This window comes from Daphnia pulicaria, chromosome 7 (assembly GCF_021234035.1).
Source record: "Daphnia pulicaria isolate SC F1-1A chromosome 7, SC_F0-13Bv2, whole genome shotgun sequence".
Classification (NCBI taxonomy): Eukaryota; Metazoa; Arthropoda; class Branchiopoda; order Diplostraca; family Daphniidae; genus Daphnia; species Daphnia pulicaria.
In genome coordinates, this window is record NC_060919.1 from 6,693,341 (window position 1) to 6,715,178 (window position 21,838).

Here is a 21,838-nt window from a genome sequence, read left to right on the forward strand (position 1 = left end):
AAGGTAAAAAAATTTAACGAAATAAAATACGTAGGAAAGTAATAAAAACCCCCCAAAATTAGCCGAAATCATTTTTGTTTTTGGCATCATTCGTTGTCACTGCATCATTCGTAAAATTTACACTGTTTTATTTATGATGTTTTCAGGATGTCTTTGGGCCTTTGCGCCAACAACCTGAGCAAATCGCCGGAGAAGATCATTCGAAGCTTATTACAGCACCGAGGAGCTCAACCAGGAGCTGGCCAATTTTGAACGAAGATGACAAAAACCAACCAAAATCGCAATTGTTATGTGCAGCTTTTGTAACGAGAGCGTGAATAAATGTGTGAGAAGTTTGAACTCGATTGTGTTAGTTTTCCTCCCCGTTGGATTTCATCTTGTTTTCATTTTCTGGGGCGCTTTTGTGTCCTCTTTTTGATTTGTGACATGTTGCATGCATGCATGCATGAGATGTGCAACACAAGAATATACGATGATGTGCGAGTGACTGATCTGCGTCAACATCGAAAAGTAAAGTCCCAATGGAGCCTGCCCTGCTCCGACTTCTTTTCATCTCACAAGCAAGGCAACTTTCAAATCTAATCCCAGCCAAAAGGTATCCAATGACATCCGAAAAACAAGTTGGCTGTGGTACTGAGCCCCCTTTTCTTTCTTTATCTCAATGGCCACACAATGCTGGGTATTGTATTGGTCTGATCGGGACGAGAAAGAAGTAAACAGGGCAAATCGGGGGAGGATTCAACTTCGAGACGATCCATTGTCGCATAACTTATGCGACAATGGATCGTCTGTCCTGGACGGAAACGTTCTTCCGGAGTTTTTACTTCTGAATCAGAGAGACACTTTATTGGAAGGAATCCAGACAGTCCATTCTCGAAGCGGATGTGCACACCGATCACCTGCCCACTGCAAGATCCGGCGTCCAAATGAATCCACACTTTTGACAAATCAGTGAAATCATTCTGTAAAAATAAATCAATAAATTACTGGAATTGAAGACATATATGAAATATTAGTCACGCCAATTTTACCTGCAGACAAAACGGGCATTGCCACAAGCCAGTTGTTTCGTTTCTGTTTGGATTTGGCTCTGTTCAGTTCTTGTCGATTGGGTTTACGACGTTTGATGTCTGTGACGGTTGCCAAGACCAGTTTATCAATGAAAAAGGTCTGAGGAAATTCTTTAATAACCATGTAGAAGATGATATCTTGAAGTGATGGTGGTTCATATGACGTCCGACCATGACTGCATGCATCCTTGTAGCGATGTTTTAGTTCAGAACAGATAACAAAAAAAAATCGTTTCTTGCCTAAACCTCGTCGCTCAAACTCAACAACTGACTCGTCCAAATTGAAATCCTACCAAACACAATTCAACGTAGAATAAGTCTTACATAAATAGGGAACCACTTTGAAAATACTTTAAGCCTTTCGGGGGCTTCAAGGATCTGTTCAACAGCACCATCAGGGTTGGCATCTTCATCATCGTACTTAAGAGCAGCAACAGCCATTTGACAAGCCCAATCGTAGCTTTCCGGATGGACACGAGAACCATCTAGCACTTCAACGGACGACTTGGCACTGTCACCCAGCGAATTGGTGTCAATTTTAATTAAACCAGCGCAGTTGATGAGAATCTATGACCATATTGATTCAGAAGATTGTCTTTACAAAAATTGAAGGCCCTTGTTACCTTTGGGCCCATTTGACAAGCAGTTTTCAAATGATTTCGATTTTCTAGTCTCTGGTTGGTTTGCTTCAGGATTTTTATCAAATCTTGACTTTTCTTGGTCCGAGACCGCATATGAACTGAACTAAAAATAAGCCGTGTGTGGGTAGTTAATGGCGCGATTTGATGTCAACACCAAATTCGTTTGTTCCGTTCAAAAATTCAAGATAGAGACCTTTCAAAAGTTCTTCTTGGCATAGTTGTTTTTGCATAGATTGGTAGTCGAGACAGAGGATTTATTTGTCTATATTAAACAGTTGCGAGAATTCAATGAGAATGGAAAAAAATGACGAACGTGAACGGAAATGAATACAAGTTAAAAATTAATGCAGCTGAAAATTTACCTGCAACCTTCTGGCAAAGCTAATGGCTTCGCGCAACAACTGCGGATACTCACGGAATTCGGTTTCGGCCCGAGTCGAAAATGCAAATACTTTGGCCAAACTAGTATCCACAAGTTCAATATTGATCAATGGCCACTGATTATCCTCGACAAGCTGAGCAGTTATTGCTCGTAAATCTTTAACCAGCATCGTGGCTTCTCGAGACTCGGCACTCACGGCGATCACATGTGGCTTCATACTGAAGATAAAATTCCTTAACATTTCTAGGTCTCTCTCTTTGCCAGTACGATCCATCCCCTTCGAAGCATTTTTGCGCTTCAGAATGTGTTGCAGACGAATGTGATCGGAACACTCACCATCGACGTTGATCAAACAACAAAATGCTTCTTGATCGAGATCTTCTACATACACAGTTGCGGTTTACTACTGAAAAAAGGGTACTGGCTTGACAACCCAGGGTACAATGACTTAAGTACCCAAATAGCTCTTTTAGTAGATTTGCACAAGCCAGTATCCCTTTTTTCAGTAGCAAACCACCACTGTGAAGTGCATGGGTTTAAAAAAAAAAGATTGTGCCAAGTGAAAGTAAGATCTGACCGTAAAAAACTGAAGAGAGAAGAATCCATTTTCAAGAAAGCTAAAACATCCTAACAAATAATAAGTCGACTTAACCATAAAAGCCAACTACGTTCTTGTATATAAATAACTTCGTGAGCTTCGGATTGTTTTACTCAAAATGTTTTAATGTATTCTTTTTAGAAACTAAAAGAGTGACTAAGTACAATACGTACTAAAATTCACCAAGCTGCTGAGAAATTGATGGAGGAAAACATTGGAAAGTTACAGCCTAAGGTAAATCTTTATCACTCGTCCGATTATGCTTCCTGCAGAGGCTTATGTTGATTTTGATTCCCTCATACTTCGTAAACATTTTCCAGTGCAACATTTTGAAATAACTTTTCCATTTTAGATAGTTTATAGGCCTACCGAATATATTAATTCCCTTGGGTAAAACGTATTTTACAAAAAATAATCCTTAAAAATTGTTGACCATTATTTCTTAATCATGCATAAGCTTTACCTTTTGCATAACTGTATTCACTTTAATTGCTCCATGACTGTATTTTGTTTCGCAAATTGAATAATAGTCTCATTTTTATCATGCAACCGTAGGAAAGAATGGTGGTGCGGATAATGTTGAAAAGATCAGAGTGTAGAAGATCCACACCATGATATTACTTATTCCGGTGTCGTTTTTGAAGAAGTGAGGCAATTATGCCCATCACGCTCCATAGCCAGTGGAGGTATGATTGCCCATGGGTTTATTTCTTTTTCATTGGTCTAATTTATGCAACTGTTGTCAAAGTAAGATTCAGGTTTCCAATTTTAAAATTAACGGTAGGTTGATATTGTTTAATTTTTTTAAAATTCTTATAGAGAAATGTACGTTCCCCTCAACAAAAACTCATAATTCTCGAGGGTTGTCTAGTGGATGAGCCATTGAGGCCGTCATCAGTGATCGACGTTTCGCCCGCATTGAAGAAAGTCAATATTGGTATGCAAGCAGAATGTTAATTCTCTGTACGATTTTTTAAAATGCAGTTCGTATCGTTAAACCAGTAGGTGCTGCCACTGGGTCCGAGGTCTCAGAACAGGCCGCTGACATGATTTTGTCGGATGACAACTTCGTCTCCATCGTTACCGGTGTAGAAGCGTGAAATCTATTGCCATGCCGGGGTTCGTTAAGTGCTAGCTCTAGAGTGCTCACTGTGAGTGGTATGCAATGTTGCCAAACAGAACGTTTTGCCCTATCTAGAACTCCTTAAAGACCCATAAAACAAATAAATAGATTGATTGAAAATATAATACTATATATATAAGTATATACTATATAATATAAAATATAAATACTTTTTTTTAATTCTTACTGTGTAGAGTTTGCCCATTTCGAAGGTATTCGATGCCATTTACAACTTAGACATAGTCTGTTACAATTTGGCGCGTCTGCGCAATTTTCTGGGACATGGCAGCTTTCTCAGGGGTATGGAGAGAAAGGTATGGTGGTTTCTCCATACCTTTGTTCTGTTTCTCCATATGCTTTGTTAAACACACTTTCCGTGCCATGTCAAGAATAGGCATGGTCGAGAGTACTCAAGGCATCATCTTATTGGGTAAAATTGCGTCACGTGACTTTTTGCAACGTCTATTGGAGGGTTCACTGTGTGCACACTTAACGAACCCCGGTCCGACAGGGGAATAGCCATAGAGGGCTGTTGCCCTGTCAGTGCTAAAACCCCCATCTGGTGACGGCTTTTGGTAGCCTGTTTGAATCCAAATGAATGCTAACTAGAATTGACAGCTCACCTGCGTTAGCAAGGGATGTTTGCGATTTTTGTTCATAAAATAAAATAAAAATAGCTTATGACATGATAACAAAAGTAAAAAAAATTGTAGCCTTTCTGAATCCATATGAATGCTATGTAGAATTAAGTTAACGACCTTGTAAGTTATAATATGGGATGTTATTGTAAAGCTATCACAGAATTTATTTAAAAATTTGTTTTCGTTATAATATAAACCTCAATTTGAAATTTGTTACAAATTGTTAGACACGAAAATAATTTCTCGTTTTTTTTATTTACCATGTTATGATCCAACAAAACTAGTGTTTCATTAAAGTAAGCTAGGGAATATTATTACTTCTGGGGGATATTTTATAAAATTTTGCATCATTATGGGTGAATAGTTTTAAAAACTTGTTTATAGTAATACATATTCGTGAAAAACGCAACATTTATTGTGTTTTGTTTTTTGTAAACAAAACAAATGCGTTATAATTCAAAGCATGTAAATTACATGGTTTCATTTACAACAACACAGTGAGTCACCCTCAGTCTCCCCCCCCCCTTGACCTTGTTTGGCTGAAGGTTGAGCCGGAATTCTCAGAAGTCAGAATGGGGTTCGAGGGGTTGTTTACGACCATAAACATCGACTAGCAACTTGACTCACCATTTCCCCCTTTTGTGCTGATTGATTCCCACGTTACGCGTGAATCGAATAAGAAAGATGGGACCAACGGGACTCCCGTTTTATGCAGAACTGGCTGCGCATGATTCACTGTTCACCCTCTTACGTCTGAGAGAATTAACGGAAATTCATTAATCTTACAGAACAACAAATTATGAACACAAGAACTATGGCCATCCTGCTTCTTTAAAAAAATTGTTGCATTGCACTGAATCTGTAAATCGTTTCACTTTTTGAATGCTTTTAGCTTCCACGGGTCGATTATTTTCTAAACACTTAAATCACCGCATATAATAAACAAACAACGTTAAGTTATACAGTACCTACCGAAAGTTTTTGGAAGCCCGAGAGGACCTTATACAAAAACACTTTTTTTTCAGTCTTCTCAGTACTACAGTTTTTAACTAAATTCTTTCAAATTTGGTATGTACATTGTTAGAGGTAGTGAGAACACCTCTGATTTTTTTCAGATTTTTGTTTTCATTTTCCGAAGTACTTTTGACCCGTTCTAAAGGTCTTTGGAAAGCCGAGAGGACCTTATGCAAATTAGGCCACTTTGGCCTTGGGCATGGAGAGATGGTTTCCAGTCTCCCTGTTAAATTTCCTATAAGGGGTTGTCCGCTTTATCTACTAAAAGGTCTCTCGGTATGTCCATATGTCGCGAGAGCCTAGATGGCGTCACCGTCGGAGAGACCTCCCTATGCCTCCATGCAAAAGTCGTTAGTAAAAAAGTAGCTTCCCGTCGAATCCCCTAATGGAAAATTTAACACTGTCATTGGGAACCACCTCTCCATACCCCTGCTTTGGCCTTTTTATTGCAGTTAAACGGCTAGGGCTAGGGAAACCCGACTTTTAAAAAAAATAGACCTGCGTTAGCTTTATATCAGGTCTGATTTTTAATTTTTTCATTAATATTATCTAAGTTGAATTTTAAGTTGAAAAACGAAAAAGTAGAATTCCCTTTTTTTCCGCACCTATCTCTTTGTTTTCTCTCGCGCCAAAGAAAAAAACAAAGGGATGGGTGCGGAAATGTGAAAGAGCCGTTGAGGTTATACTAAACAACATATTTTGTGACGCAAAGCCACAAGTGGCGCCAAAAAAACAAAATCCGCCACTTTTCTTTAGTAACTTATCTTATCTTATCTGATAAATTCAAAAGATAAGATAAAATGCAAGTATCTGTATCTTATCTGTATCTTTGAGCAAAATTTATCAAAGATACCGATAAGATAAGATATTTCATGAAATTTTTGGAGGAAGATACAGATACACAAAAAATACCGAAAGTATCTTATCTTATCGGTATCTTATCTATCTTTTTTTTAAAAAGATAGGAAACACTGTTTAGCACTGACAGGGCAATAGCCCTCTATGGCTATTGCCCTGTCGGACCGGCATGTCAATGTGTAGAAGAGGGTGGTCTGATTTTCGAAAATTTAATGATTTTTAATATTTTTGTCAGCAAAAAATTATAAATTCTGCTATCAGAGACCTTTTCTCTGTGACAAAGATCAAAATCGGCTTGAATAAGTTTGAAATAATCTGGAATACAATAATAGTACAAGATTACGATTTATTTCTGGATTGGCGTTGAAGAAAAACAAATCTGAAAAAATTTTGAAATCGCGCCACTCCACGTTGCACATTACCTAAGGCATATGTTATCATTTTTTAAATTCGATTTTTTTCTTTTTCTTCTTTATTTTTTCAATAATATTTCATTAGAAGTTATCCTATTCTCATTTTAAAATACATCTCATTATATCTTTTTGTTTTCTATGCTTATTCGTTATTCCCGCCTTTAATTCGTATTTTTGGTTCCACGCCACCTATCTTTCAGTTTCATACTTACTTGACTAGAAAAAGCAGACGATAAAGGTTTTATTCACAGTTTTCTCCCACATGACACATGTATGCGTGCGTATTTGTTCGCTTGTACACTACTTTATTTTGTAAATTGTAATGGCTTCCAAGGTTCAGCCTAAGCGTGGTGTCAATACGAAACCCCACAGCCGAAATGCCGTCAACCAAAGACAAAATACTAAACCGAAGAATCGACAAACTAAAGTTAATTTGATTTTTGATGAAAAAGCCAGAAAGTATGTTTCACAAATACTACTGTGTAATATGGTGATTCACTAACTGCATTTATTTTTTAAAATTTACATATCCTAAAGGGAGTACCTAACAGGATTTAGGAAAAGAAAAGCTGAGAGAAGGAAGAAATTTAATGAGAACCTTAAAAAAGAAATCAAGTCTGAAAGGAAGAGGCTTCAAACTGAACTCCGTGAGGATATTAAAAAGTCAGCTTCCAGCAGGCGTATTCCTGAGCTACAACACCTTGTTGATGATGTAGCTCATGTATATGAGCTCCCAGAACATACTGTCAAAATTGAGCCTATTCTGGATTCTCAAATCAGAAGTGAAAATCTGTTTCTTGGAAAAAATGAAGTAAAAACTTTTTTTCTTTTTTTGGCCCACTTATATAAACTCTTATTAAATATTCAGGCATCTAATGCAGCATCAGATGAAGAAAACAACAGAGAGCCTTTGGTTGATAAAAAAAAGAAAACCAAGGATTTGAATCGACAGATGAACAAGAAACTATTGAAAACTAAGGCATTTAAACGGCAAACACAAATGGTCAGAGACAAGTCTAGAAAGAAGGGAAAGCATTTAAGGAAGACAAAATAAACAGATTGCCATACATCTAATAATAGATTGTGTATGCATCATATTTTGCCTCAATCAATTTTAATCCTGAATTATTTTATGTGAAATGGGTAAACTCAGCAGCGTTTTTTTTTTTTTTTAGATAAAGCTACCAAGTGTTTTAAACAAATCTTTAAACTTTGAAAAAAACGTGTGTATAAATTTAGCTGGGACGCACCCGTCGAAAAATATTTATATTTTCCTATTTGGATTTATTTCCTTGCTTATATATTCTGTACATTGCCCTTATGGAAATTAACAATTCTTAATCAAAAATCCTAGCATATATTTTTTATTTTGGAATTTGCTTATTTATACTTCATTTTTTAATTAGTCAACACGGAGACCTAATTATGTTTTCAAGTATCTATTATTCCGTAACAGCATAACAGAGATTTGAGAGAGTCCCAAAGGCCAAACGTCTTTTACATAGCTGAAAAAATAGGCACGCTTTAATTTTGTCAATTATATTACTAAATCAATCGTTCATTCAACGTAATATGATCTATTCCGAATGGGTTTCCCCGATTTAAAAATATTGGTTATTATTATTTTTAGATCGCTTTTCAAGATTGTGCTAGTACGCAGGATTTATACTTCTTCAGTCACCACGGGTTCTGCAACCAGTATATACCTTGTATATGTTTATTTTATTTCCTTTATGCAGAGGAGGCTTTCTAGATACAGTTCTCCCGATAAGGTTTACGTAATTAGGAAAAAGTTGTTTTAATACTTTTCATATGACAAAATTAGTTGTGGTCAAAACTTGTTGCTCCATAGGCCAAAATGTTCTGTTTTTTTCACAATTTATGTGATTTCAAAATGGTCTAAGCACCTGCATGTCTTCAAATAGCACAATTTCTTACCAGAAGTAAAATTAAAATTTTTGTTGCAGTACCAAACGAAATCCTTCATGAACTGTGTGTATTGTGATAGCGGGTAAGCTTTGTTGGTTGTCTTTTAGAAGCACGTTTCATCAGTTCTTTTAACAAATCTTCAGTCCAGAGATTGAAGCCAAAAGATTACACAGAAGAGAGATATCGCGTAAAAGATAGGTCTGAACAATTGAAAATCCCAATTTATTAATTCCCTCATCCCTTCCGTATCTTATGTAACCAAACAGTGTTAAAAATAATATGTTGACAAAGGGTGGAAAAAAACAAAAACCCTACCCAATCGTCGACCTCCAAGTCACTCGCTGCCACCCCAAAATTATTATTATTTTTTTTTCCCAATACATATTTTCAGCTGACTAGTTCGTTGGTATTAAGGAGTGAAAGACCCCAAATCGAGGACACAAAAAAAAGAAGGTTTTGATGTTTTTGCAGTTGTTTAACTAGCAGGCGCTTCCTCTGCGGGTGGCGCAGCAGCTTCAGCGGGTGCGGGAGCGGCTTCGGCTAAAATAGAAACAGAAAGTCGTATGAATTAGAAATGTTTTTTAGTTGATGAGTAATGAAATGAGATGAGATCATTTGTAAGATGATCCAAATTACGAGTGTAGATCTCCAAATACAATTTTTGTGGCGTTTTGATGAAATTTATAGAAATTATTATCCTGAATATGATACTCGATTTTTTCTCTCATAATTTTGTACAAGCTTTATGAAAATAATGTTCTGCTGTATTTACATTTGCCTGTAATCTTTTTTAGTATGACCAGTTATTTACAAGATATTAACAAAACTAAGAAATTGGCGTCAAGATTGAACGGTTAAGTTGGTAAAGGCCAAGTAAAAGAAAAACAAATTTAGTCTGGTAAAATTGAAATGTCCACAACATGCAAAGCACACAAAATAATTTGTGTTAAGTTATTTCATAAATTTTTTTCTTTTTTATAAATTTAGACCGTGTGATTTCAGACAGTTGGTCTGAACTCGGGCGCGAGATGGACAAGATTACGGCTTTTTATCTTTCCTTGTTGTTGTTCGTGAATCACGAAATTTTACCTGCGGGTGCAGCTGCCGGTGCGCCTTCTGTAGACGGAGCGGCTTGACCCTCTGCTGGAGCGGCAGAACCGTCAGCAGGTGCGGCCGCTGGACTTCCCTCGGTCGGGGCGGGAGCTTTGTTTTTGGTTTAGATAGGTTGGTTGGTTTTTTTTGTGAGTTATAAGTCGAAAATGTGATCCATGATCAGTTATTTTGAAGACAAAAAGGTGTAAAGGTTATTGGAAAAGAAAAATTCGGTTGTTAATTTTTATTTGGTTAATTTTGGTTAATTAATTTCGTTATTATCAGTAAGAGATTGAGGCAACGTGAGAGCTTCGAGGCTTGTACGTACCATCGGCAGGTGGAGCACCTTCAGCTGGTGGAGCACCTTCAGCGGGAGGAGCACCTTCGGCGGGAGGAGCGCCTTCAGCGGGAGGAGCACCTTCAGCGGGAGGAGCGCCTTCGGCAGGTGGTGCGCCGTCAGCAGGAGGAGCGCCGTCAGCGGGAGGAGCGCCTTCAGCAGGTGGTGCGCCTTCAGCGGGAGGAGCGCCTTCGGCGGGAGGAGCGCCTTCGGCAGGTGGAGCGCCTTCAGCAGGTGGTGCCCCATCGGCAGGTGGTGCGCCTTCAGCGGGAGGAGCGGGTTCGCCTGTTGCACCTTCAGCAGGGGCGGCGTCGGCTGGGGTTCCTTCAGCGGGAGCGCCTTCAGCCGGTGGAGCTCCTTCGGTGGGAGCGGGGGCACCTTCGGCAGTGGCTGGAGCTTCTCCTTCGGCCGGAGCTTCGCCTTCTCCCTCTTCCCCTTCCTTCATCGATTAAGGACAACACAAAAGTAATGAAACACGTTCGGCTAAGTTCTATCTGCAGTTCGTGTCGTCATTCACCAACTCTCCGAAATGCCAAAAACAAGAAGATTGAAATTATTTTGGAAAAAAGAAATTTAAAACAGCAAAGCTTGCCATTGATTGACCAATCAAAAAGAGTCGAAACTTAACTTTTGGCATATTAGAACAGAGAGAGTATGAATTAGGAATATCACGCGTTTTGTTTTCATTTTTTGTTTTTTTGTTTTAACGGTCCAAAAATTCGGGGGCCAAAGGTGAGCTTTGATTTCCAGACGTCATAGAGCCAATAAAAAAAGATAGCGGTTATTTTTCGGTGAGGTTAGGTTGATGGGTAAGCGTGTTATTCGGCAAAGTCTGAAGATGATGTTGTTTTTTTTGTGTTATGTGTGATAGTTTGATGATAGACGCCAAATCATTTTGCTACCTAAAAATAGAGCAATGATTTCTTTGGCGTGATAAAAAAGAGGTATGCTGAATCAACTAAATTAAAGTGACGTGTTAATTGAAGTGTTTGATGTCGAGATGGAGTATATGAAACGGCCGTTACGTCGTCTTGTTTTTTTAAAGCGCAATTTAGAGGAGGAATAAAAGAAGAAAAAATTGGAAAGTAAATACAATACGAAACGTAGCGTATAAAGGAATGAGTTAAATGGGGGTTGTGTGCAGTTGCTTTGGAAGTGCTTCGATCGCAGCCAGATCAGAGCATATCAGAGAAAGCCATTAGGAAAGAAGAAGGTATATGAGTCGGAAAATACATACCTGTGCCTCTCCATTCAATTTCTAGCAGGCTATGTATGTAGACAAAGACTCCGCTGCACTAAGTAACGACTGAAGGTAGGTTGTTGTTTGTTTGGGTAGGTCGTTGGTGGAAATTAACACAAGGACTGAGCAGCAACTTGACAAGAGAAACTCGAACGGAACAGCACTGGACTGGTGATGACGCCAAGCAACAAGAGGACAGGGGGGGGGGGAAATGTCGGTGTCGACTTTGTTGTCTTCACAAACAGCAGGGAAGGTCGTCAAAATCGGACGGTACACAATCAAGACATTCATTCGTCAATCAGGTCTCCAGCAGACGAACTACGTATACTCCCCCGCCCCATTGTCAAATGCCAAATCCAAATTGGTTTGCCAGCACTAAATTGGGTTGTTGGTCTACATGAAATCAGACGTTTGGGATTGTGGGAATCAATCGAACAGATCATTTCGTAAGAAGGTGTGAAGAAAGAGGAAGGTAAGCGGAAAGTCTTGACATCCGCATGAAGGAAAAAAAAAACTGATCGAGACCGGAAGAACGGACGAGACAAAAGAAGATTGCTGGAAAGTGGCAAAAGGATTACCGCGCACTAAGTCATCTACCAGCTACCAACAGACAGTCATGTTTCCATGATGATGGATTCACTCCATAGTCAATCAATCACAAAACAAAAGGGGTGAGGGTAAAAAGAAGTGACACAATACGGCGGAGGAAAAAAAAAGAATTTCCAAATTTGAAAATTGGGCAAAAAATATTAGACAAACGAAAATGGGGAAAAAAAGGGATAGAAAGAATGAGAGGGATGCTTCTGGTGTCTTTTTAAATGGCTTTCATGGATGACCCAAAATGCGACCGCTCTCGAGGGTTTTTTCTTTTTTTTTTTATCAGTGTGTGTGTGTGCTTATGTGTGTGTGTGTATGTTTTTTTTGTTTTTTTTTTTGAATTTTTTTGTTTTGGCGGGTGAGAGTAGAGGTAAAGGTGGACAGCTGATGTTGTGGGGGATCTTGTTTCAATGGTCGTCTGTTTGCTCTAAGCTTTGACGTCCTCGGCCCCCGAATCTCCCTCATCACCATCCTTTACCTTCTTCTCGCCTTCTCCTCCTTTCTTTGACCAATCCGGTTTTTTCTGATGAAAATAAACAAAAAACAAATTAAATAATGAATATAATCAGAGAAAAAAAATTGTTTCGTGAATGTTATACCTCCTTATCTTCGTCCTCCATTGTGAATTCCTTCTTTTTCACTTGCTTAAGCTGGTTACGGAAGTTGAATTCGGCGGCCTTCTTTTGCAGTTTGGCGAATTTGTTCTCGTATTTGGAGACTTTGCGCAGAGATGGTTTGATACTGAATGCGCGGGAAAATACAAAAATTCAAAAAAAAACAGCCGTTAGAGTTGAGTCAGTCAGAAATCACCACAAATAATAATCCCAATTTTGTTTGAATTGAAAGAAATTCGCTTACAATTTGCCTCGGAGGTCATTAACGAGGATGTTGATCTCGTTGATCTGTCACGGGGCAACAAGTGGCAAAGAACAAAAACATATTGAATCACCGAGGTTTAAAAAAAGAAATAATTAAAAGCGCAAGTTGAAAAAGGGGGTCTGAAGAGGGAATTTTTTTACTAAATGAAATTACAAGGAAAGGTGTGGGTGTGTTTTTTGTGTTTTTCAAAGATATAAACGAAATATGCTGCAGATTTGGTAGGAAAAAAAAAAACATGCCGTGCAGACAACATGCCGCAAGTTTGTTTCTTTTCTCTCGCGTGTCGGGTAAAACGAGCGTCGTGAGTGAACCAATCACAACCGGCAGCAGGTTTTCATGGCTCGCTCCTCGTATCAAAATTAGTTGACTATTTTGTTTTTCCACACACAGACACAGTGGCACAAGAAACACTCAGAGAGGATAGCGGAGGAGGAGTTAAGATTTAAAAAAAAAAAAGACAGTTTGCCGTCAATCAGCGAAACGAATAAAAATTGAATGTACAACTGTGGTGAACAAATGAAGAGAGAGATAGAGAGAGAGAGAGAGAGAGAAATGAAAGAAAAGACAAAAGGTAATAAGACAGCGAAAGAATAGAAAAGATATAGAAAGAGGAAATCTCGATTTCACTATGTCACTGATATACAGAGGCCAGCACTTCCTGAAGAAACAGAGGGGGGACTGCTCTTCCCTTCTGGGGAACAGACACAGTGTATAGACCAGACCATATCATGATTGCATCTATGAGAAAAACACACTCGAAAACTGAATTCTTTGAGCTCGGAACCGAGTGCACTTATTTCATCACAAGAGAAAAAGATAAAAACGGCCCACTTAAAAAAACAAAAATGAGAATTACAAAAAAATTGCTGGTTGAAATATGGCCCACTTTTTCATCTTAGATTGCTTGGCATGATTCATTAATCCCCTCAAGGTATAAATATAGTGGTCAATGATTATATCTAGGCGGGTCCGCTCGATTTGCCAAAGAGTTCAAAGGTCCCTTATCCGTATTTTAGAAAGAAAAAAAAATAAATAATAAAAATTTCGAAATGGACTAGGTAGGTCCACATCTGGTCCATACAGAGTCTTGGCCATTTTTTAAATAGTGGCGTTGCGATTACTTCATCATTTTTGCAATCCACCCAAAACTTCAGATTTCTTCAACTGAAGCCATAGATTTTTTTGATCTTATGTTTACAGAGTATAGAGGAAGGAATTATAAAGTATATTAAAACAGTTTTTTTCAAAGTGCAAAAAGTCCAAAGTTCAAAAGTTTTGGATCAAATGAAATTATCAGAAAGGGCTGACCTCCGCCTGCGCATTAAACATAAATTTGTGTGTATGTGGCGAACATAAATGTTCTTTTTTTTTAATTTTAATTGAATTTTATGATTTATTTTTGAATTATGGGTGAAAAGATTTGTTTGGTTTCGTTCTGGCGACAAAATCAGGCGACCGATTTAGTCGATTCACCAATAACGGAACCAAAACTGAATTTCGTGTACAAAAGAAAACAAAGAAAAATAGGAAGGTATAAACAGAATGCTTGGTGGGTGAAAGAAATGAAAGAAGTGAAGAAAAATCGTTAAAAAAGTATAGGAGTGAAAAGCACAGTCGGTATAGAAAAAGAGTATAATGACACACTGCCAAGCAAACGATGAATTGCAATGTGTTGTGACGTAACGAAGTGTAGTGATTAAGAAAAGGAAGAAGCATGTAAAATCGTAAAAAAAAGTTTGACGTTTCTGTTGGCAATAAAATGAAAAATATGTGTAGATATTCAGATAAAAAAGGGGGAATTGAAGTGGAAAATGGGAAATTTTTTTTGGAAAATTTCGCGTTATCCTCCGAGTACGGCAAATCGTGAAGTATATAGTAATCGAGGGAAAGCGAACGATGAGTTCAGAAACGAATAAAAAAAAATTAAGAAACTGGACTGGATTGGATAATTGCATGCTGTAGATAGTTTGATATCGGAATAGCTCAAACAACTATAAAGATGCCGAAACAACTGGGAAGAAGTGACTACGAAAGCGCCAATCCAGTACGGGACACTCTGAAGCAATAGACTAAAAAAAAAACGAGATGCTAATAGGAAACTAGCATTTTCTACAGGGATGATTCAAGCTTCAAATTTCAATCAAAACTAAACAAAATCAGGACGCTTTTTTTTTAACTCGGCAATTTTTCTTTAAATTATTTGTTAATAGATGCTACGTATCATTTGAAACAATTTCATCTTCCCCCGTATTTGAGGCTCTGTGCTGCTGCGGGCCAGCCCTAGTATTCCCATATATATTTTTTTGATTTGTTAAAATTTAAATCACAATATTCGATGTTTGAGGATTCCGATATTACGACGTATTTTTTTTTTTATTATTTTACGTTTGATATGCCGAACACGAAATGAAAATGACGCAATATTATCTAGACTCGGAATTGGCGATGGGTAATTTATGAATATAACGATGCCTGAATAAACTCTGAATGCGATCAAGAGCAGGGCTTTTGTGTGTAGCAAACAATGGATTTTTCTCATGGTAATTTGTCAAGCAATAAACAAACGGAAAAAAGGTGAAAATAGATAATAAAACTATGGAAGTCATGGGAAATTATCTACGTGAATGCAATCCGGTCCTTATGGGTGAATTGAAGAGGAAGTAAGAAATTTACGCCCTGTCTAGATTGAGACGGGCCAACAACAAAAAAATAGATAGGATTTGTTTTTAGTTATGAAAAGATAGAATTAGAAAATATTTAATGAAAAGTAAGAACAAAAAGATGGTTAGTGGAAAGAAAAAAGCCATACACGAAGGTCAACCCTTTGTGATTATATCATTTTTTTTCGCTAAGAAACTTGGAGGTAAAAGTATTTAAAAGTATCGCAGCAATCCCTCAAGTAATAAAAATTTGAACGTCAACAATATAACCTCACGTAATCATAGAATAAAAGTAGAGATATTTAAAAATCGCGCGTGACTAGGGCCGGCCGACAGTGGGCACATCGTTTCAAAAGATGTTGATAATATTGTACAGTTCTATAAATTATTATATTGCTAAGAAATTATTCTTCGTCCTTAATTTTGTTTGTTTTGTTGTTGTTGTTGCTCGGCAGCAGAGGTGAACAAGAGAAATACGGTGTCTTTGGCACAATTTCAGGTGTACTACAATAAGTACAGTATGTAGTTTCGGTTTCGAAAAGCTGCGTTCTTTTACTCCGGCCTTTGACATCCATCCATTCAATTCGACTGCTGTATAGCATACTTATATGCGATGCGTGGATGATCATTCCGTTTTACAAGGATGATGTCGAAAGCGTGAAAGTAAAGAGCGCTTTAAATCGAACTCAAGATGCCATTCTCTACCACTCGGGATATGCGTGATTGATCAGCTCAGAGAGAGAGGGATGATAAAGGTAATAATAGCCACATGAAAAAATGGCGCCTCGCAACAACCAGTCAACTGTTGAAAGCCAATAAAAAAAAAATTGAGCAAAGGTGTGAAAACAACTGGATTGTGGCGAGTCTATGGGCTGCATACTGTCAATATAGAAAAAAAATGCGTTTGCATCACGTTTTGGTGGGGCTAACCTCGTAATCTTTTTTTCTGACTTCAAAGTCCAAGTCCCATTTCTGCGACTCGCATATGATAACGCGATCATTGTAGTCGACACAGATCTGCTTCAGGGCGGCTGATTAAACATGGCAACAGTGCACTTTAGCAACAATTAGAAAACAACACACTTTTCCGATTATATCACTTTTTGTCTAGATAGAATTAAGGTAATAGAAGAACCACATTGATAATGGGATCACAGGCCCATCACATCACCACCCAGAACCATCATCGCAACGGACCCGACCGTCTCGTCAGTTTTGCGCTTCTTTTTTTAATGACACATCGCTGAATCAGTTTCCCCCTCCGTTCTTATTGGCATACTAAAAAAAATCTGTTGAAATCCGTCATTTCCTTCGTTAATTTCACCGATAAAGCTCGGAAAGGACGGATTTTTTATTTTTGGGTTTGTTTTGTATCCAAGTCAGTTTTGGCCTGCTGTAATCAATGGCACAAGTACACCGTTGGTTTAAGGTCGAAATGAAAGTAAGGAAAGGAAGGTGAAAAAGTCATGGGAAAATAGTAACAAGGTCACAAAGTCGTTCCTACTAGCAAAAAAAAAATAATAATAGAAACTTTCTCAGTTATTAAAATCAATCGAAGAAAGAAAGAGAGAAGAAACAAAGAGAGAGAGAGACAGTTGAAGTATATACAGTCGCTAGTCTGCAAGTTATAACGTGGTAAATGGGAGGGAAGAAAAGGATAAATTAGGATCGTAGATGTGGCGGAAGGCGTGTGCGTGAGACGGGAGTAAAAAAAAAAATAGAATTTCTATTCGTAATCGGGCGGTGTTTACCTCCAAATATTTCATCTTATTTTTCCATTCTAAATCGTATTTATCGGCTTCGAGTCCCGATATTCTCTTGTGAAATATCTTGCAGACCGTCTGCAGTTCGGCTGGAAGAGAGACAGACAGAGACAGAGAGAGACACACACAAGAAAAGGTCATTCGGAGTTTGTACTTTTTTGTTATCAAGCTAATTTCGTGATTAGATTGGAACAAAAATCTTTCACCATCGGCCGTTTGCGCTTGCTCGTCTTTTTTTTAACCGGCTATATATCGAAAGCATCTTTTAAAAACCATCGACCAAGACAAACGACTGATGGAAGAGATTAAAAATTGGGGTGGGAATCACCAAGACGGACATTCCGTTGATAAAAAAGTGTGTGGATTGAAGCGAACAAAATTCATCGTCCATTTGACATTCCACAAAAATAAAAAAAAGGAGCGTTCAATTGTTTCCGTTATAGGTTACAGAATTCGCATTTGTTCTACTATAAGGGAAGGAATCACTTGTATGTGAATGAAATCTGCCACCTCCGTCTCACCATCGTTCTACTGCTGAACTGTGGAAAATATTAAAAAAAAAACGCACGGGGTTGTTGCAAAGGAGTTGAGGGAATGAAAAGATCGTCGACGATGGAATCAAAAAGAGGGTTCCGGTCAGCTGTCCGACAGTTAAGAGAAGAAGTTCGTTTTGAGACGTAAATTTACTCAGAGTGAAATTTTTTTTAGCGAGTGCAGTCGTCGTTAGCTTTTTTTTTTTGGCGATTGAGAAAAGGCACGCAGAAGGTAATATATTTAGCATTACATTTGTGTAGTATCAATTTTTAGGCTAAGGCTGTGAACAGCTTTGTGTGTGATTGTAGGGGGTGGGCGCACTTTTTAGGGCTTTCGTTAACGTACATCTATAATATGTGCTGGTGTTTTCTGTTTTGTCAAAAAATTTAAACAACAAAAATAAAGCTGATGGTTTTCATCAGTAGAGTTACGGCTATGAACGTGGTGGTAAAATCTCTTGATGTGTGAAAAGAAAAACAGATCTCTACCGTGACGTCTAATTCCAGCTGTTTTTGGCGAAGCCTTATTTGTGATTTTATATACGAACGCTTTTGTTAAGCTACTGGCGTGAGTCAAAGGCTCAAAGCGAACAGCTGAAAATAGATCGCCAGAGCAGAGTCGTGAGATTGTGAATGTCAGTCAATCGGTGCGCCATTCGAACAAAAATTAATTGAAGAAAAGAAAATTTACATTGTAAAAAAAAAAACGGCTTTCGAGCTTTGTGTGTGAATTAATTCAATCGAAATGAGTGGCAAAAGAATGTAGTTCAAGATCCACTGGAAAATTGCAAAGAGAGTGGAGGAGGAGGAAGGTCAGGAATGAGGAAGAGAGTGCCGAGAGAGCGGAATAAGAGGATCAGAGTGAGAGAATGAGAGAGTGAGAGAGAGAGACGGACGATGATGGACCGTGTACCTCGAAATCTTTCTTTTTGACTTCGAACTCCATATCGTACTTGGCGAATTCGAGGCGACAGATACGCGCGTGGAACTCGTTGAGCAGTGTTATCAATTGGGCTACTCGCGGAAATAACAGCCAATATACAAGAGAGAAAACCCCGCAACCGCCACACATTTAGATTTCGTTATTTTTAAAAATAAATTCCATCATTGTGAGCGCAACCAAATTATATGTGTTATGTTTTTTTCGCCACATCATCGGCAAATTCACTGACCCTTTAGTCGTCATGGTCTCCTAGGTCTTAATTTCTAACACATGTTTTATAACCCATGACGGAAGCGCGCAAAAATGATATTCGTTTGTTTTTCGTGAGACACACAGAGTATTTAACCGTGACATCATTGGAAACCCCAAACTGTTTTAAGTGTTTGAGGTTGTCAATGGCGACTAGTTTCATCTTAATTTTTAAATAAAGCTTCCGATTAAAATCAAATGAAAATGAAAAAAAAAAAAAAAAAAAAACTAATAATTGAGCGGAGTGGATGTTGATGGCTTACCCTCATTGGCGTCGTCTAGATTTTTGGGCTGGCCGCAGCGCTCTTCAATGATGCGTCGTCGTTCGGCAGCTTTACGCTCTTGTTCTTTCTTCAATTCCTCAGCGGCTTTCTTACGCAGCAAAAGCTATAGTTTCGCAGAAAAATAATCGATTAATTTCATTTCCTGCAATTGAATTGGCTTTTGTTTTGCAACTCACTCGAAGTTTCTTCTTTCTCTCGGGGGTCATGAAACCTTTCTTGGCTTTCTTGGCGGCCGCAGCCTCTTCGAGACGCTTGCGCACCTCAGCCTTTTTACGGTCTTGCTCTTGTTGCTTGACCTTAGCAGCCTATTTAAATTTGTTATAGAATTTCAACTTATATAATGAAATCTTAGTTTCTATTGAATGTAACGCTGATGTGGACGTCACACCAACGCATACTTACATCGGCGGCTGATTTTTTCTGCAATTAAAAAAAACATACAAAAGGAAACACAGTGAAAAATGTCGTGAATAATTATTCTGTTAAGGTAATTTTTTTTTATAACGTAATAAAACAAAAGGTTTTAGTTTTAGGAATGAACGTAAAAGTTGGTAAGTTAATGAGTGTTTTAAATGATTAGCCTTCTTACACCATCATCCTTTTTAACCTCAGCGGCTTTGGCGACTGGCTTGGGAGGCTCCTCCTCCTCTTCTTCGGAGCTGGACGTGCAAATTAGCAGGGAACGAAAAAATCATGAAAATAAAATAGGGGTAAAATGAATAAGACTTTCATGAGCCCTTCTTATTAGTCGCTCAACATAATTGATTAGATCGTTCGTTTAAAGTTTAAATGATTATTTTAAGTAGTCAAATAATAACTGAAAGGTAACCAAATAAAATATATGAAAGTAAAAAAATAAAATAAAATCTAGCAAAAATTCGGATAATATGTACAATCCTTGGAGAATTTCATTCGTTGAATGAACGCGTGTTATTTAAAAAAAAAATCAACTTAACGGAATCAACAAAATAAGGTATAGGAGATAAGCATTCGATTTTCGTTGTTGACTGACATAACTATCAGTCAATCTCATGTGCAGAAATGCCTACCTGAGCAGCCTGCAAGCTGTAATTGATAATAAGAAAAGACAAGATCAACTATAGATCGTAACGCCTCAAGAACTAGTCGCATTAAAAAAAATGAACAAACTCACTGCGTGAGAAAAATTCAATAAACGTAATTTAATCGCATTTCTAAGCACTTGATATGAAGTAATAGATATAGAGCGAGATGGAATTTACCTGTATTCTTCACTGTCCGACATGATTGGAGGTTATCAGATTTGAGTGAACCTGCAATTTAGTTAAATCGATTAATTAAACTTTGCTGCTGGACAACTTTTGGTTGTTGAAAATTGCGAAATTGGTGGTGGGCCTTCGACTGGATTTTTAACTCGAATACGGAATTAGGGTCAAACGAAACATAAGATTTAACGGAGTTGAGATGCGCGTCATCAGCTATTTCAAGCAGTTTTTTCCCCTTTAACTTATATATATTGGACAAATGTTAAAAAAAGCGCACAGGATAACCGATGCTCAATCCTTGCGCCAGATTCAAAAATAGATCGGGAGGAGAATGCTCGGCGTTCTACCGTACAGAACCAAATATAGGCACAAATGTAACCAAGCAACACAAAAAAACCCTATCCTAAAGTTATACTGATAAAACTGCTGGAAGAGACTTGACTGGACCGCAGTAAAGTAATTTCTAAAAAAGAAAAAATGATTCTTTCTAACTGGTAGCACAACTGAATGAAAACGGTAATTATTGGCGTGGATTTCTTGGTGTAGGGTGTAAAATACAATTTTGATTTCACGAGAAAAAATAAAATCCTGGTAGGCGAATCGATCAGACTATTTTGTACAACCACCGAGAGTCTATTCAAACTATAGTGAATTTAAAAAAAACTTAATCTTGAATTGTTTGGGCCTACCGGGTGGTCAAAGAAGCGAGTGCTGGCACACACACACTGAGCTCGAGTGACGGATACGCGAGCACTGCGTCCGGATCTGGTGCTGCAGCCCGAGAACTAGGTTCGTATTCGGCCCAGTACCAGGGGTACAGAAAACTCCAGCTAAGAAAAGATCCCTAAATGCTCGGGTGAAGTCCAAAATAGCAACCTATGACGGAGGGAAGATTTTCAATAACAGAGCTGACTCTTGTTGGGTCACACATCCAAAGGAACCACATTTAGCCGGACTTCCTAACGTTCGTATGAAATAAAATTACTGCATTCTTGCAGAATGCCTCAGTCTGGGAAACGAATTTCCGACTCTCAAATGCATCACTTTCAAGTTTGAATAACAATTGGCTGGAAATTTGCAAAATAGACTTACGAAACAGTCGAACAAAGGAGTCGTCGAAATGGGATCAAATCGAAGCTCAGACGGAAAGTAAATACGAACGCACTTTCATTTTTAACGTTACCCTCGGTGTTCACTAGGAAAATAAACAAAAAGTAGTTTTTTAAATGATGAAAACTTATTCGGGAACAGGAAATGGCGAAGAAAATAAGAAAAGAGTTGCTTATTTCCTTACCTATATTAGTAAAGCTGAACGCGGATGTCGGTCGAACAGGAACCAACCTAATTA

General features: G+C 38.1%; 2 protein-coding genes across 6 annotated transcripts; one reads left to right on the forward strand and one right to left on the reverse strand.

The window, feature by feature from the left end:
- Window positions 1-6,970: 6,970 nt before the first annotated feature.
- On the forward strand, window positions 6,971-7,865 carry LOC124351056 (nucleolar protein 12-like). Its single transcript, XM_046801819.1, has 3 exons — window positions 6,971-7,199; window positions 7,278-7,551; window positions 7,609-7,865. Exons 1-3 carry the CDS (start codon window positions 7,063-7,065, stop codon window positions 7,792-7,794), a joined length of 597 nt encoding a protein of 198 aa, XP_046657775.1. The 5' UTR covers window positions 6,971-7,062; the 3' UTR covers window positions 7,795-7,865.
- Window positions 7,866-8,719: 854 nt separating this feature from the next.
- Window positions 8,720-21,319, reverse strand: LOC124351055 (troponin I-like). 5 transcript variants are annotated; one of them, XM_046801815.1, is made up of 13 exons: window positions 21,180-21,319; window positions 20,488-20,538; window positions 19,836-19,905; window positions 19,649-19,666; window positions 19,423-19,551; window positions 19,226-19,349; window positions 17,226-17,326; window positions 12,794-12,837; window positions 12,535-12,676; window positions 12,414-12,458; window positions 10,090-10,537; window positions 9,759-9,872; window positions 8,720-9,209 (listed from the first exon to the last, which is right to left on the reverse strand). In XM_046801815.1, exons 2-13 carry the CDS (start codon window positions 20,508-20,510, stop codon window positions 9,145-9,147), a joined length of 1,323 nt encoding a protein of 440 aa, XP_046657771.1. In that variant the 5' UTR covers window positions 20,511-20,538; window positions 21,180-21,319; the 3' UTR covers window positions 8,720-9,144. The 5 variants fall into 5 exon arrangements, with proteins under 5 accessions (XP_046657771.1, XP_046657772.1, XP_046657770.1 ...); XM_046801816.1 differs by lacking the exon at window positions 17,226-17,326 and adding an exon at window positions 18,684-18,784; XM_046801814.1 differs by lacking the exon at window positions 17,226-17,326 and adding an exon at window positions 16,405-16,505 and having other exon boundaries at window positions 21,180-21,318.
- Window positions 21,320-21,838: the final 519 nt, after the last annotated feature.

Bases quoted from the DNA above. Each gene is read 5' to 3' on its own strand.
- LOC124351056 (XM_046801819.1), top strand. From the start codon at position 7,063: ATGGCTTCCAAGGTTCAGCCTAAGCGTGGTGTCAATACGAAACCCCAC. The intron at 7,200-7,277 runs GTATGTTTCACA...CATATCCTAAAG, and splicing joins TTTGATGAAAAAGCCAGAAA to GGAGTACCTAACAGGATTTA. The intron at 7,552-7,608 runs GTAAAAACTTTT...TTAAATATTCAG, and splicing joins TGTTTCTTGGAAAAAATGAA to GCATCTAATGCAGCATCAGA.
- LOC124351055 (XM_046801815.1), bottom strand. From the start codon at position 20,510: ATGTCGGACAGTGAAGAATACAG. The intron at 12,677-12,793 runs GTAAGCGAATTT...CCGCGCATTCAG, and splicing joins AATGACCTCCGAGGCAAATT to TATCAAACCATCTCTGCGCA. The intron at 12,459-12,534 runs GTATAACATTCA...TATTTTCATCAG, and splicing joins TGGAGGACGAAGATAAGGAG to AAAAAACCGGATTGGTCAAA.